We start from the raw sequence: 16,041 nt of genomic DNA on the forward strand, positions 1-16,041 counted from the left end.
CCATGACAAACTACAGAAAGGGAAAATTCCAACTGTAGGATAGGAAAAAAATATTTAACCAAAGCATTAAAGCACTGGGATAACTTACCCAGCCAGATGATAAAACCTCATCACTGGAGGTTTTCAACACTTGACTGGCAAAGCCCTTGAGCAACACAATCCAAGTGACACTAGATGGTTCTTTGAGCTGGAGTCTGAGATCTCCAGAGATCCCTCCCAGCCTCTGTCACCTCGTGGTTTCCTTCTCAGGTTGCTGACAGTCACTAGTGCCCTCTGCACATCATACAGATAAGTTACAAGAACTGCACCCAGCTAAGTAAACCTGACCTCTAAGGAAAGGTACAATATGAAGATAAATGTCCAATTCACAGTGTGCACGTGAGTTTGTAAAACCACATGAAGGCACAGCTATGTGCCAGCTGAGTCAGAATCAAAACAGAGCAGCAGCTAAAACAGGAAGCAGCACCTTACAGCAGATATGCTGCCCCACGTGCCTGCTTAGCACAAAATACATCCAAGACTGGTTGGCTGGAACATTTTTGAGGATAGGAAGACATTCTAGAATAACTTCCTTTTCTCCTTGTCCTTCCTTCAACCCCATTTCCTCCTCAGTCCTAGTGCTGAGGTATCAAAGTGTCTATTATTCTCCAAACATCCACCTGCCTTGTCCTTGGGTCAAGCACCCATGCCAGCTTTATTGCCTCAATTAAGTCCTGCTGAAATTAAACTGGTAAAAAACCAAAATAGCAAACAAAGTACCCAACAAACTTGCCCCCACCACAGTTCTGCTACTCAACTGCATTCTAGGCTTTATTCAGCTAAGCTGCAGCCTCAGATGTGACCATTAAGCACCCCTGCTATGCACAGAAGAAATACACGTGGCATTTTCAGGAGTAGCTGAGCCATGTGCACAGTGCTGCCACTCAAGTCTTGCTAAAACACTTAAATGTTCAATGTCCAAGTGATACCAAAAAGTCTGCATAAAGCAAGATTAGATGCCAGTAAGAAAATTAACTCTTGCTCGCAGGAAAACCCAAAGACAAGAGGGCATTTTTAATTTTGTACGCAATATTCTCTAGGAGCAAACAGCAAATCAGAAACCATGCTTGATTCAAGGTAGGTAGTTTAATAATTTAGACTATTTAAATTATTCAACACACTAGGACATGAATTCCTGAAGGAAAGTGGGGCTGTGCATGACTCAACCATGTCTTTACATATATTGGTTAGTCATGCACTTTCCAGACTAGACAAATGTGGAACAGACAAGGTGCCAGCATGATTAAAAAAAATAGTTTTAGTTAAGATTTCTACCCAATTTAAAACCTCTTGCCAAAACTCCAACCACCATAGACATATGTGAACTCAAATCCTCAAGGAGACTCTGCACTGAAGGCAAATTATTAGGTGTATTTGTCATTCTAATAAGAACTCTGCTGAAACAAGCTCATTCTTGTTTCACTGCAATAATTGATTCTGAACCTTCAAAAAAACTACAGAAATATTATTTAAAATTTAAAAAAAAAGGAAAAACAGTGCAAGCCTACAAACAATGATGTTTATGATACCAAAACATCATACATTAATTATGCTCATAATCAATTCCTTTGTTCACAAATTACTGTGCATCAATGACATGTATGTATCAAGACCAAGAGATACATGAGCAATAAAAAACCAACATAATCCATCCCCCCCACCCAACCTCCTCTGAATCCATTGCCTTTTTATTCATCTACCCACCCACTTGACTTCTGACGCAAATATATGCTGAAAACCAAAATATAAGAGCCAAAATAAATCTACAGGAAATCACCTGTGGCTCTGTGTACCTGCTACTGTTTTTCATCATCTTTATGACTTTCAGAGAATAAACTCCTTTGACATTCAATGTTTTTAACGATAATGAACATACAGCTCATTTCACAGCCATGACAAAACTTCAGCTTATAAACCAGTCTGCAGAAAAGCTAAATTAACAATTCTGACCATCCTCAGTAGAGGCAGGCCCCAGCATCACTACCCAAACAATGTGGGGCTTGGACCACCTCCCTTGCTGCACATGATTTATTACAAGCTGTGTTTTTCCCTTCATAATGCTCAGGATCAGCAGTTACTACACTGGCACTGGCACCATTAACCATACATTTTCCATGTGACTGAATCAGTATCTTCAAAACCAGACAAAAACACAGTGATGTTAAAATTCTACTGCACCAGGACTTCTCTATTAAAAAAAGTCACGGTGACTAAGTTTTGCTAATTTTACTTTTGCCTTCAACTTTCTAAGACAAGAGTTCAAACAGAAAAATAATTAGATTATTGTACAAAATGTTTACAAAATCTTAGGAAAGTTTTCAATGACTGGTTTAACTTAATCTGCTTATTTCACCTCCTCTTCCAGAATCTTATTTTTCAACAGAGTACTCACTATTTCACTATTTCAACTTCAATCTAAAAAATGTTTTTGAACAAATCTGTTCTCCATTGAGAGGAAAAAAAAATACAATAAAAAAATCAGCTTAAAATAAATTTATTAAACAATACAAAAATAAGCATGCTGGAAATCAAGATACATAAATAACATACAATGCAAATGAAAAATGGAAAACGAGACAGGTAACTTAACAACTGAGCCAAAAGGTACAACACAAATGCTAAAATAAATCTTTAAAAAGCATTTACATTTCTAATGAAATGTTAATGATGCTGACAAAGAAAAAACAAACAAACAGCTAAAATGCTTGAATATCAAGAATTGCTATTACTGTAGCACAGGTGAACACTAGAACCGTTGCAGACTTCACACATGGAATGACTAAACCTCAGTGGCCCTGGCCTCTCCCACTGCCCCTGCTGGGTGACCTTGGCCCCCCAGGTGCCCTGCCAGAAACAGGAGCCATGTGCACACGTGGCAGCCAGGGCAACAAACTACAAGTGTGGGCAAGTTACAGAACAGTTGGTTCAGAGGAGTCTCCTCCTGACCCTTCCTAGCTAGAAGCTGCCTTCAATTCTGAGGCAGGCTTCAAAAGCATATATTACAGAACTGTAATATATATATATATTTAAAGATTGTTTAAGCTGTACCCTAAATATTCTTATTATGCATATTAAAGACCTAGTAGTTTTCTTATATTTGTATTTCCCATGCAGGACTTGACTCTACCACCAGGTTTGCCTGTGGAAAAATCGTCCATCTTCAACCACATCTTTAGAAGTGGCTTCAAACAGTACTAAAAATCAAGGTGGGTAGAATCAGACCAAGCAAATCCTGCATCGTGCCTTTTCCATTTTTAATTAAATCAGCAAGTCATCCAGCAACATGTCACCACTGTAAATACTTTCCATTAGCAGCACAGACACATTCTGTTCCCTCTTGCAACTGAGGGTATTTCAGGTAAAGTAGTTCTGCAGAATATGAATACTTGTTATGTCTCTGTAGCTACTGGTTTACTGCAAAATCCTCAAACAGGCAAGACATTTTTATAATTGAAGACTTTGCCTTGATTTTGAGGATAAGGACTAACAAACCTAACCTCATCATCAGAGATAAAATTATGAAAGTTATTGTTCAGCAATTCATGACTGACACTTATTACTGACATCTGCACCACAGATTTACCTCTTCATCCCAGTAGGGCATCAAATTCACTGAAAATTGATGTTCTGTATTGTTTTGCTTAAATATTTCCATCCTAGGCTTCAAAGACAGGAAGCCCATCCTTTTACAATACTCTGCTAAATGAAGATTATTCAGGGTTTAGTCAGAGCTTTTTCAAATGTTTATGCAAAATTAACAATACCCAAACAGATTAATTCAGAGCAGCTTGCTTCCTCAGAGAACATCAGCTCTGTTTTATGCATCTTCCTAAACTCATGAACATCCAGATGGATCAAAAAAATGGCAGGAAAAAAACTAACTCTGCCATTAGGTAAAACTCACATATCAACAGTTTGGAGTTTTAAAATAAAAAAGGGAGAGGGACTGGGGAAGGGAGCAGAGAGAAGAGGTGAAGGTGTTACTACAGAATTGTTTGTCACTGTCTCTTAAAATCCTCTAGCAGCTAATACCATTTATCATTGCTTGGACAAGTTTCTCCAGTTTGATAAACCAGGACTCTGTGTGATGTGTACTAGGGATGGGACACATCAGATTACTTTCAAATTTAGAGAGGAGAAAACTTTAGAGAGAATGCTTTCTAAGATTTTCAGCATTATTAAGAATCTAATTCCTGCAAGTGTTAAGAATTTAGCAAGTCGTTGACCTCTGTTCACAACTGCCTGTTGAGCCTATCTGAAGCTTAAATATATCATTTGGAGCTACACCCTACTCAAGATACTCAAATTATCAAATTATGCAGCTTAAGAGATGCAGCTGCCTGTAGAAAAATGCAAGTCCTCTTTCTCAGTAAGCTGACAGTGCTGCAACTCAAAATCATTTCCAAAAAATAGCAATTAATTATAACTTAAGATTTTGCTCCTGTGTAAATGAAACCTCATATATGAACATATGCACACATTAATGGTTGAAAAATAGTTCTAAACAGTACTAATAAGATCTACCTATCTGCTTCCCTGTGAACATATTTCCTGCTCACTGCTCAGTTGGTTACCAGTCTAAACCCCAGATTGCTTACATTCCTTTCCAGGGTGGAGCACAGCACTATTAGTAAGGCAGACATCTGAGTCATAACTACCAGCTGGCAGCACAAGCACCAAGAGAGACACTGCAAATAGCTGGGGCAGGAATCTCTCTGCTGCATTAGTTAACTTGCAAACAAGACAGGTTTTTTCCCTCCTCCTCCTCCTCCCCACTTCTCCCATCCTGCCCAGGCATTTTTGCTCTCTTTATTACAACATTAGCATTAATAATTATTAATGGTTTGATTAAAAGAACAAATAATCTTCACTAGCATGGCATATGCAAAAGGTCCATTTCTCTTCAAATTTGAAAGCTCATATTAAAGTAACCCTGATATGGTAATAATATGACTCAGAACCTATCTCCACTTAATATACAATTATTTAGAAATTCAGGAATTTGCTGTATTTTGCCAAATATTATTTTATATTTTAATTAATATTCTATCTTTACATGCTGACCCTGCTCAGTGGACACAAGCTCTTGCTCAGCCTCAAAGTTCATATACTTAAAAATCTCAGATATAAACAAAAATAAACAGATACATACCACTTTTGTGGTGTGTCTCTGAAAACACTAAGATTTACCTTTTTTTTTAACTAAATGTGTTCTAAGTAACTACAAAAGTCAGTTTACAGCTTTGGGTTTGTCTGCACATGCTTTTTGCCCACACACCCTTGAACTTTGACAATCTTTTTGGTATAGCATACAGAATTTACACAAAATGTATATATAAATGAAACACCATGTAAACAATATTCAAATCAAAGTTAAATCTAGAGATGCTTCAGGGTTTTTAAAATGAAGAATTTAATAGAACTAGAACCCATTTGTTTAGTTCTGCTCTCCCCGACCTTCCATTCTATACACTACGGTTCTGGAGATGTCCTCGTTTGATTCAGGTGACACTTTTTTCCATACTGTTTCTTTTAAAGCAAGTTCTTGCTGGAGATTCTCATAGTCCATTGGTCCAAAGGAATGCTAGTTGTTCAAGCAACATACATTATTTATTAGTGTACTTGAAGGAAAAAAAAATTCATACTTGCAGTCATTGCTAACAGACTCAAGTTTTTCAGCTCTTCACATAAACTGTTTCTCTTTTCCACTTATAAAAAAATTAAATTCAAAACTGGGTAATTTTTAGATGTACACATGCAAATAGAAGCACTTTAATAATCATTCTACTGTATTGAAATTTTCATGCCTTAGTCAAAACACTAATGGTATTGAAAACAAAGAGGTTTTCCTTATCTCAATCCCCTCATGCTTGTATCATTTGTGAATGTAGCTGGAGGGGATTCAGTTCATTCCCAGACACTGCTTATGCTGCTCCTTAAGTAGCAGGCTCTTGTCTGCAGCACTATTCATGCCTGAATTCACTGCCTGTGCAAGTCTCAGCAGGTCACATGGTGTCAGAGATATCCTCATGAAACTACAGCTAAACACACTTCTTGTGTGTTGCAGCACACACCAGAAAGGCTAAGCCCAGCAGCTGGTCAAGTCTTTATTAAAGGCAACCAGTACAGTAAAACTCCTGGCAACTTCCATCAGATACCATCTACCTGACCTAGCAGGGGAGATGAACTGCATGAAATGGAGTTACAAATCTAGTCATCAATTCTCCTTACACAGAAATGGAGTTACAAATCTAGTCATCCATTCTCCTTACACAAACCCTGTGACAGTGTGGCCCACCCAAGTAAGTGCCCACTAGTAATGTGCACTAACTAGATCTGAAAGCTTTGATGCAATACATGTCATTGAGCAGTTTGGCATTTAGAGAAGAACTGGCCATGTTTCCTCTGAAGTCTGGGAGCAATACTCACTGAACACAGACAGTAACTTACCCGCTGATCACCTCCTTCTCTGCGAGGATCAAGCTTTTTTGCAAAGTGTCTCAAATTATCGTAGTTATGGAAATTGCACAAAGAAACCAGATCCTGCAAGCATTTAGAGAACATGCATTATTATCTGCATAGGATAGCCAAATGCTTCTCAGTTATACTACCACTTAAATTTTGCATCATATCCTAGTAAGTTAAACCAGTAAGAAGGGAAGTTTATTAAACAAATGAATACCCATGTCCACGAGGCACTTTGAACATAATAGATCTACAGGATAAAATTCTAATAATACCTTTAAATAATACCTTTATAATATCTTTACTTCCTTCTTACAGAAGGACAAAACAAGGAGCAAATTTGCAAAATATCTATTTTAATAAATTCCTACTCAAAGACAGGAAGCCCATCCTTTTACAATACTCTGCTAAATGAAGATTATTCAGGGTTTAGTCAGAGTTTTTCAAATGTTTATGCAAAATTAACAATACCCAAACAGATTAATTCAGAGCAGCTTGCTTCCTCAGAGAGCATCAGCTCTGTTTCATGCATCTTCCTAAACTCATGAACATCCAGATGGGTCAAAAAAGGGGCAGGAAAAAACTAACTCTGCCATTAGGTAAAACTCACATATCAACAGTTTGGAGGTTTAGATAAAAAAAAGGGAGAGGGATTTAAAGCATAAATAAGCTGTACGCAACCCTTCAGCAACAGAAAAACTTTGATCAAAAGGATCAAACAAGGAAATGAGTGACCAATGGAGTCTCAATCAGTTTGAATTACGACATGAAAGGCTATGATTATAAAACTTGGCAATGCTGTTGTATTTTTAAAAGTGACTGTTACATTAATGTTACTTATATGCCACAATCATGTATCAGTTTTTAGGTCTCATTGCAATGCAGTAAACCCTTCACCTACCCCTCTATTCTAGGTTTTAGAATTAAGTTACCAAACCATTTAATATGAAGCTTTAAAGCATTTTAACTAGAATTAGTAACTTCTTAATTTGAAACTGTGTAAAGGTTAGATAAATAGAAGTCTGAGAAGTTTTAACTGCTGCTCAACCTCCCATTTATAATTAAGCAATCACCATTACAAGGCAGTTTTAGGGAGAAAAAAGGAAGAAATTCTTTACATTCTCAGCTCCCACAAAACACCTTAAATTAATCGTTACAAAGCCCTCCCCAAAATGTCTCCTTCTTCTAATGCTCCTATCAGCAGACTATCCACAGTTCTTTCACTGGCACAACATGAAGCTGGGAAGAGTCTGCCCAACATCTGGGTATCATCTATGAAGACATCTTTTATGTCAGATGGTTTACAAAAATCAGTTTAAAAATACATCAGAATGGTAGTATTTTGTTACAGCCTTTTTGTTTTATTGCAATGAAATAAGAGTTGCATTTCCAGTGTTTTGAACACTGTCCTTTATGACAAGAGGGGGGAAAAGTTTAGAAATAGAGCTCTACAGTTTTTAATGCAATACACTGCAGTCCAGCACTTTTATTACCCCATGAACTGTTCCTTCTCAAAGCTTTTCCACAACAATTTCTCCAGTGTTTCTGGCATCATACTTCAATGCTCACTGAAATCAAGTGCTATTTACTACTAAAAAACAAACATCTATTCTTAGACTTTCACCCTTGGATCAGATGAAACTTGCTATGTAGGGAACAATCAGAAATCACTACTTAATTTACTTGGATCTCAGCTATGCCAACTGAAGCTCAGTACATATCAGCTGCAAAACCAAAAAAAAATAACCCCAGAAAACAAAACCAAACAACCAAAAAACCCAAGGGCAATGCTGCTTACATGACAAAAGTGAATTCCTTTAACACTGTTGCCCATCTTGTCCAAAGGAGGTGACCAGCACATCAAGCCCATGACATTAGGAACAACCAGAAGAATCCCACCAGCAACTCCAGACTTTGCAGGAAGACCAACCTACAGAATAATCAGAGATTACTGGCCTCTGCAATTGCTCCTCACTATTGTAACACAATGCATCAGCATTTTCCTGAAGATTATTGTGTAGCATTTATAAAACATGTATCTGGAAGGCACTCAAAGCTGGGAAAGCATTATTACTTATCTCTTTTTAGATAAACAATAACCTGATGCAGTTTGTGACAATCCAAGGTTCACAATCATAAAACTATTTGCTCTCAGGAATACAGTGAGTCAATAATACTGTGAAAGAAGTTAATTTAAATCTATTTTTTAAAAAACCAATTATGACTAAGCAGTAGTACACAAGTGTATGTCTCACAAACAGCTTGCAACAAGGTGGTAGAATGAAGCTGTAAAAATCTTGACTGATAAACAAAACCACAAGAAAATTGGAAAGTATCTATGAAATCATACAATAACCTCTTTGTTTACAATCTGAACAAAGGCATTACTCTTTTCAGTAGGAACTAACATGTCACGTATCCTCATGGCTCTCCAAAAGGCAAATTTTATGTCACACAGTGCACCATAATCAATTTTACGTAAGGAAGAACTAAAAATGCTCAAATACTGAAAGCATAAATAAGATACAGTCCATCTTGAATTATACACATGTAAGGAACTCACTACTAGAAAACAGGAGCACAGTACGTGTGCTGTGTATGACAGCCATTTTCACACATAAAGGACAATTTCTGAGCCTGAGTTACTGAAAAAAAAAAACAACTGTCTGCAAAGGCTTTCTGCTATCCTTGACTCTCATACAGCAGGATTTCTTCAGCTGTGTTTTCAGTTCCTGTTGCTCTCATGAGCAGCCTTCCTAAGGAACAGCATTTATGTTTTGATATGAAAGGGATTCCCAGAAGTGAAGGCAGAGTGCTCTAAGGTATGTGACACTAGTAGTGCCACGAATCCTAGGTGACATTTTCCCTTACAGCGTGCTCAGTTTCTAAATAATTCATGTAACACCCTCTCTTCTGCCTCAAAAGCAAGGAAGCAACCCCTAGAACATAGAAAATAATAGCAGAGATTAACCTTCCTGGTCAGCTGTAATTAAAACCTGTAAAGTACTTACATGGAAGGCAAACTGCCCTGAAAAGTCATACATGCCACAGGAATGCATCAAACTCAAGGTATTGCGGACTGCCTCGGGGCTCAGGACTCTCTCACCAGTGATTGGGCAAAAGCCACCATTAGCCAGGGTTGCTGCCATCACACTTGCTGACTCGCATGTCACTTCTATTGAGCAAAGCTTATGGAAAAGAAATAGAGGTTATAAGCACTGGTACTTCTAGCACAGAAAGGCCAACTACAGCAGGATCAACAAAATACTGAAATCTTAAAATAACATCTCAGAACCACCTGCAGCGTAACATTTCTTACAGATTACACTAGTAGCATCAATTACTACAGTCTGATTCTTTCTACTATAAAGATCCCAGTGACAGTGTTTGTAAGCCCTCTTAAAAGCTGGGGACAGTATTTTTATGGGTTAGTGTCTCTGCTCGATTCCTCCCCCCGCCCCCCTTATGTTCCTTTGAGAGGAAGAGGTCTGTAAAACAATCTCTAAAAAAGTATTTTGCATCTGCTTAAATGGCAAAGCCACAGAATGACTGGGTTTTTTTTCAATTTGAGCTTGTTTCATGTGGTGGGTTCTTTTTATTTTAAAGCCTTAGAAGATCCCACACATTATTAGAAGTACAATTTAAAGCTGCAAATTCTAGCACATGCAAGTGTTAATGCCAGCACTTCCTGCTGATGCAGCCTTATTTCACCTTTCTTGTATTTCATTTCTTATATAGTAATGATACAACCACACCATAGTTTTTCCCAGGATCCCTGCTTCAGTACAGACTATACATACTTTGGTGACACATCAGGAAATGTGATAAGATGCCATCACCTGATGCTGCCTCATTTCTGCAGAAACCAAAAGATAAGTTGGTTTCAACCTGAAGCTGAAATGCTGCTCTAAAAAGTAAACAAACTAGTGCTCCTATTCTTGTTTCTGCCAAACAGTCATTACATGATACTTCATGAAGTTACCTAAGCCACGTTTGCATGAGTAGTTACTACCTGGAATTCTTATTTTCCGGGTGCCAAACTCAATACATCCTAGTCCAATCAACTGGAGTTGCAAATCAAGAGATTGTCAGAGACGCATCTAAAATGGCAACTGTGTTTTAAACATATGAAGTATTACATAATATCACCTACTTTCAAAAAAAAAAAATTGTTTCTAGGTTCTCAGTTTAAGCACCTGCATTCTGTACCTCGTTTGTCTAAACTGAGAATAACCCATCCTCACTTTACAGAAATAATAGGTAAATATGTTTATTCCTGCTCAGAAAGTTCCCAGTGACAAAAGGGAGGAAGGAGCATTACAGAAAACCCAAAGAAAAGAAATAACTAGACTTTTAAGTAGAATCTGAGTGCTGGAAAGGTAAGCATTGTACCCTAACAGGAAAAGAGAAATGCTGCTCATGTATGAGCTACCCTTTTCCTGAGCATGGAGTGAAAAGGGGATTTTTCAAGGAAAAAAAGAATGACACATGGTCATTAAATCAGAGATCAGAATGCATAAAAATGAGGCCAAATTAAAATACATCAGAAAAGTAAGCTTAACTTATGAATAGCTTCCACTTCGAAAACACGTCAGGCAGTGGGATACAAGGCATTTAAAAAGCATTTTTACACAGTAAATTCATATAAATGACACATTCTCTTCTGTCACAAGTTCAGAACAGCTTGCATCTAGTTTCTAACTTAACCAGAGATCAACTACAGCTAATCACACATACCTTACTTCATAAACACTCATCCAATCTAAATACAAGAGAGCAGGTGCATCCTCACACAAAAAACTCAAATGAAATTTGCGTTTTGAAAATAATGGCTTATAATTTGCATAAGTAACTTGCATTAGCAAGTCTCCAAGTCAAAAACAGATTTTGAGAACTCTGTATTTCTTTTTTTAAACTCTCCCAGATGAAGTGAATCAGTAACACAACTTGAACTGCCTCTTGAGAACTCTATACAGCAGGGCTGAGCTGTGGACTTATAAACATCAGGAAACCCTTACTGAGGAAATACTTCACACTTGCAAGTTCTCATTTTGTGACAGTTGTAAATAACTTGCTGAAAGTGAAAAAGAAAAAAAAGGGGGGGAGGGGGAGAAAAAAATATATATATTCTTACTCAAAAGCATTGAATGAAACCAAAAGGAGGTGATATTCCCATTACTTCCCTTGTGGCACTCCCTCAAGCCTACAGCTCAGCATGCACGCTCCAGTTAACCAGAGGTTAAACTACTCCACAGCCATAAGAAGCAGCAACCCAAAGAGGAAGCGTTTTGTCAAACTCACTGAAGTAATACAAGATGTTTCAAACTTCTAACTTCAAGTGGTTTAAAGACTATTGCTAGTTTGTATTAGCAACAAAGACACCCGAGTAGATCACCTAAACAAAGGCAAATCTGGATACATCAAACATACATCTGTCATTTCCAGAGTTAAACAGAAGCTGACATTTAACTGCACGTCATTAAAGCCTCCATGTCTAGGCACAAATCAGCTTCTACTGCTCATAATAGCAATTCTAAGCCTACAGTGAGTCTCAATTTTGAAGTCAGTTACCTGAAAATAGAAGTCTAGTATAGCAACCATATCCGTGCCTTCAGGAAAGCACTGAGGAAGCAAAATAAAAAGTCTTTAGATAATTTTTTTTTTAAAGTATCACTTTTAGATAGACATAACTTTAGCTATACTGTTGCCAGCTATATTAGGTATATTTTAATATAAACATTTAAATGTAGTAAGTAGAAATACTTAATGACATCAGACTTAAAAATAAATAACACAGTGCAGCAATATCAATGAACTAGGTACTAAAAGATTTTTCACTATAGTTTTCAACATCTTTAAATAAGCAAACGGAAAAATGCATCCAGGAGTTTTATAAAGTCGCCTCTACAGCATAGATTGCACTTTTTTTACAACAAATAAACAAATTACCATGGCTATGTTACAGAAAAATATTTAGAGGTATTTTATTAGAATGGCATAAATATCACGTTTTTAAATGACAGCATTTGAATAACACTGATGAGACATATCTAGTACAAATTTGTGCCATACTATCCATAAAATAAATTAAAAGTCTTCGCAGACTACAAATAAAACCCAGCATATCATCTTCAAAATACGCTTAAGAAAAAAGAAATAACCTTTTTTTCTTTCAAGTAATAGCCAATTGCAAAGTTTCTATCTCCACTCTCTCTTTCAGACTGGAACCTAAAAGAGGAAGAAAAAAAAAAAAAGACAAGGCAACATGTCAGACTTTCCAGAAAATCGCTGAACTCAAGATGCATAATGTAATTCAGTAAAATTCCCTGTAAAGGATACATCATTTCTGAACACAAATATTCTACTAATGGGACAGAAGTGGCCACAGCAGCTCATCCCAGTTCACTCAGCTGGAGTGAATCAGCACTGACATCCAAATACCCACAGTGCTGGTTACTTGCACAACAAAAGCTGACTTGGAGAGAAGGCAAAGGAAGGCAAAATCCTCATCTTGGAAGCATTTCTAAATAGGCCAGAGTGGAATGGACCATCCCACACTGGGACAGTGAAAGGGTCAATATTCCCTGCCCAAAGCAGAGGAATGCGATGATCACACAGCAGGTCAGACAAAAGGCTGCACTCCTCACTGGGATGACTGAGGTAAGGATGAAACCTAAAGGAGGAACACCTGCCTGGTTCCTTCTGCAGTACACACCTTGCACTGAAACAAAGCCCAGGAAAACACCTCTGCACATGCATTGCAGCTGGCAACCTGGAAGCAACTCTGCTAAAGGGAATCTTCACGATTCACCCTGCGCTGCCTGAAAAAGCTCTCAAGATTTCTGGAATGTTATACACTGAGTTTACAAGGGGAACTGTTTGTTTGAGAAAATAATTTAAATATGCAAAATAAAAAAGCAGAAGGAGTCCCAGTTGTATCAACTGTGCTTCCTAAACAGTTGCTATTCAGCCACCAACATGCAGAGTTCAATTTTTAATATGAATGCCAGGAAGAGTAGAGTTGCACTTACAGCTCTCATTGCCATAGCACCAACAGAGCACTAAGACAGAATAATGACATTTTCAAAGAGGTAACCAACACTTTAAGGTGAAATTTTGCCCCACCAATGTCAGAGACATGCACAACTTTGGTTGTAAATTGTTAAGTGAAAGACACCCTCCAATAAAAGGGATGAAATACTGGTTGAGATGTAAATAACTGAACTTTGTCATAAGCTCAAAATATCAGTTATTAGTTGAACCACTTTCCACCTAACCCTAGTAAGTGAATAAAAAATACTTACGTGGCATTACTGAATCCAACATACTCATTACCAGCCATTTTATTCATGAACTGCATCACCTGTCAAAGACAAGGAAAAGCAATATTTTTACACATAAAAAGGTTATGCACTTTCAACCCATCTTTACCCTAAATCTTGCAACACCATTTTAGAAATGCAATACAAATCACTAAATGTTTAAACAACTAAGTACATCTACAAAGACAAACCCCAGGTTATGACTAAAATTTTACTTTCAATTCCCTTGCCATCTTGAAACTTCCACCACTGAAGTTAGTTAAAAAAGAGAAGTTATAATGTTAACTTACGTAGTCAAATTTTTCTGCGTTATTTGCTCCTTGCTGCAAGAAAAGAAAAAATAATTTACAAAAATTGTTAACAAAGGAACAAAGTTAGTTCACTTAACAGTATTAGGATTTTAATGCACATAACTAAGGTATGAGTCTAATTAAGAATAAGGTACTACAATCACTTCATTTACTAATGAAGAAATTTAAATGTTAGATAAGTACATCTTTAATTATAATTTAAATAATCCTATGCATCCTTAACACCTGTATGCTGGAGATTAATTTTAATTGGAAAAGGTATGCTTTATTTTAAGTGCTCTCTATTCAACTTTACATGCTTAGCATAAGTAAATGCAGTAGCTAAAGCAAAAAAATACAAAAGTAACTACAAACAGGATAATTACAGTAAAAACACTAACTTTTTATAGATTAATAAGGCAAAGGAATTCTCATATTACCAACAGAGCTGAGCATAGGGAGGTTCAGGCTACTTAAGTTAAAATATTTCCACGGCCATTGCCCATACTAAGAATTTAAACTGAAGACTTAAAATGAAGTGTTACCCTAACTACAAAAATAAATGCAATTAATTAAAAAATATCTGATTAATGCGCTACCTATTAAAAGTTGTTAAACAGCTAGAAAAATAGAATTTCACATCATAGGGCACATCACTGTGCTAACAATGTACAGGAAAACCTAAATCCAACTTAATAAGGATGATAGTGAAACTTAATTCTTAGGGTGGGCTTGGTTTGGGTTTTTCAGGGAGGATGAAGGCTGTTATTTTGAGGATTTTTTTTTTCCTCCCTCATTCAAGAACATTCTCAAATTTAGTAGCTGCCAGTTAAAGACATTAATTTTTTAGAGGTCTCTGATAGGTGACCTTTCACAAATTCCTATTGAAAGAGATTCAAAGAGGAGTGGGAGGTAAAAAATAGCACATGGTCCACTGGGGGGAGTTTTAAAGTTTTTTTAAGTAGCCGAGTAGAATTTTTGGAGGAAGTTTAAAAACCAACGGCATCGCATACACAAGTGGAAACAATGTATCTGGAGAAGATCTTTTAATACAGAATTTTAATATTAAAGACATTCTATTTAGAATAACAAGACTCTAACAAATCTCAAACAATTCAAGACAGTACTTGTACTGTGTTTAGTGTGGGGATGGGGAAGAAAGTGGAAAAAACAGAAGCTTTATATCAATAAACAGTATTTTACTTAATGAAATGCATAAAGCCTGTCTCATTTCCCACTCTGTATGTGGATTAGGGTGTTGCAGATAATCTTGGAAGCCCATGCTTCAGCTCATCTACAAGAGGATGTGCAGACACACACGTACAATCACTGGTGAAAGGAACATCACACTGTTCTCTCAAAGTTATGTGCCAGTGGTTACCTTCTGTTTAAAGGCTAATAACCTTACTCCTAAAGGCAATAAACTCTAGCTAATTTTCAATTAGATAAAAAAATGCATGATACATTTCATCAAAATGTTCCTGTATAATATACCAGAACACAAATCTTAAAAATTTAACTCCAAATCTGTTCAATGAAAAATAATTAAAAGAAGAAATTACCAACTTCATTGAACTGTTGCAGTTGTCAAAATATTCCATAGATCCTAATGCTGTAAAATATGTAACAACATTTAAACCACAAAAAACCTTTTTAACCTTTCAAATGCACAATGAACATCTTTTTCTGGGAAAGTGGGTCAGCATTAGTTATGGGATGCTGCATTGATAATTGTATGGTTAGACATGTATAATAAATTGAAACAGGTTCTTTTGTTAAAAAAAAAAAGAAAAGAGGGAGAAAGGGATCATGCTTTCTGCAAAAATATAAATACATAATACTTCACTTTTTTGTTCTGCCCAGTGGAAAAAAATATTCCCTCAACAAAAACATGGCTTTACCAGCAGCACATAAAATTGGTGGGC

General features: G+C 36.7%; 1 protein-coding gene across 2 annotated transcripts in view; it reads right to left on the bottom strand.

Moving 5' to 3' along the window:
* The window catches only part of GLS (glutaminase), a gene marked incomplete at its 5' end in the record, with an annotated part of 59,042 nt that overhangs the window by 17,632 nt on the left and 25,369 nt on the right, over positions 1 to 16,041 (bottom strand). Inside the window, 8 exons of one of the 2 annotated variants that reach the window (XM_084209617.1) lie at positions 2,385 to 5,623; positions 6,490 to 6,582; positions 8,303 to 8,434; positions 9,516 to 9,692; positions 12,076 to 12,126; positions 12,666 to 12,732; positions 13,809 to 13,867; positions 14,117 to 14,149. In XM_084209617.1, the coding sequence (XP_084065743.1) occupies positions 5,477 to 5,623; positions 6,490 to 6,582; positions 8,303 to 8,434; positions 9,516 to 9,692; positions 12,076 to 12,126; positions 12,666 to 12,732; positions 13,809 to 13,867; positions 14,117 to 14,149 (759 nt within the window). In that variant the 3' untranslated portion in view covers positions 2,385 to 5,476. Of the gene's footprint in view, positions 1 to 2,384; positions 5,624 to 6,489; positions 6,583 to 8,302; positions 8,435 to 9,515; positions 9,693 to 12,075; positions 12,127 to 12,665; positions 12,733 to 13,808; positions 13,868 to 14,116; positions 14,150 to 16,041 lie in introns of those variants that run through there. The other variant, XM_084209616.1, reaches the window with a different exon arrangement.

Source organism: Fringilla coelebs (assembly GCF_963513975.1).
Source record: "Fringilla coelebs genome assembly, chromosome: 7".
In the NCBI taxonomy this organism is placed as follows: Eukaryota; Metazoa; Chordata; class Aves; order Passeriformes; family Fringillidae; genus Fringilla; species Fringilla coelebs.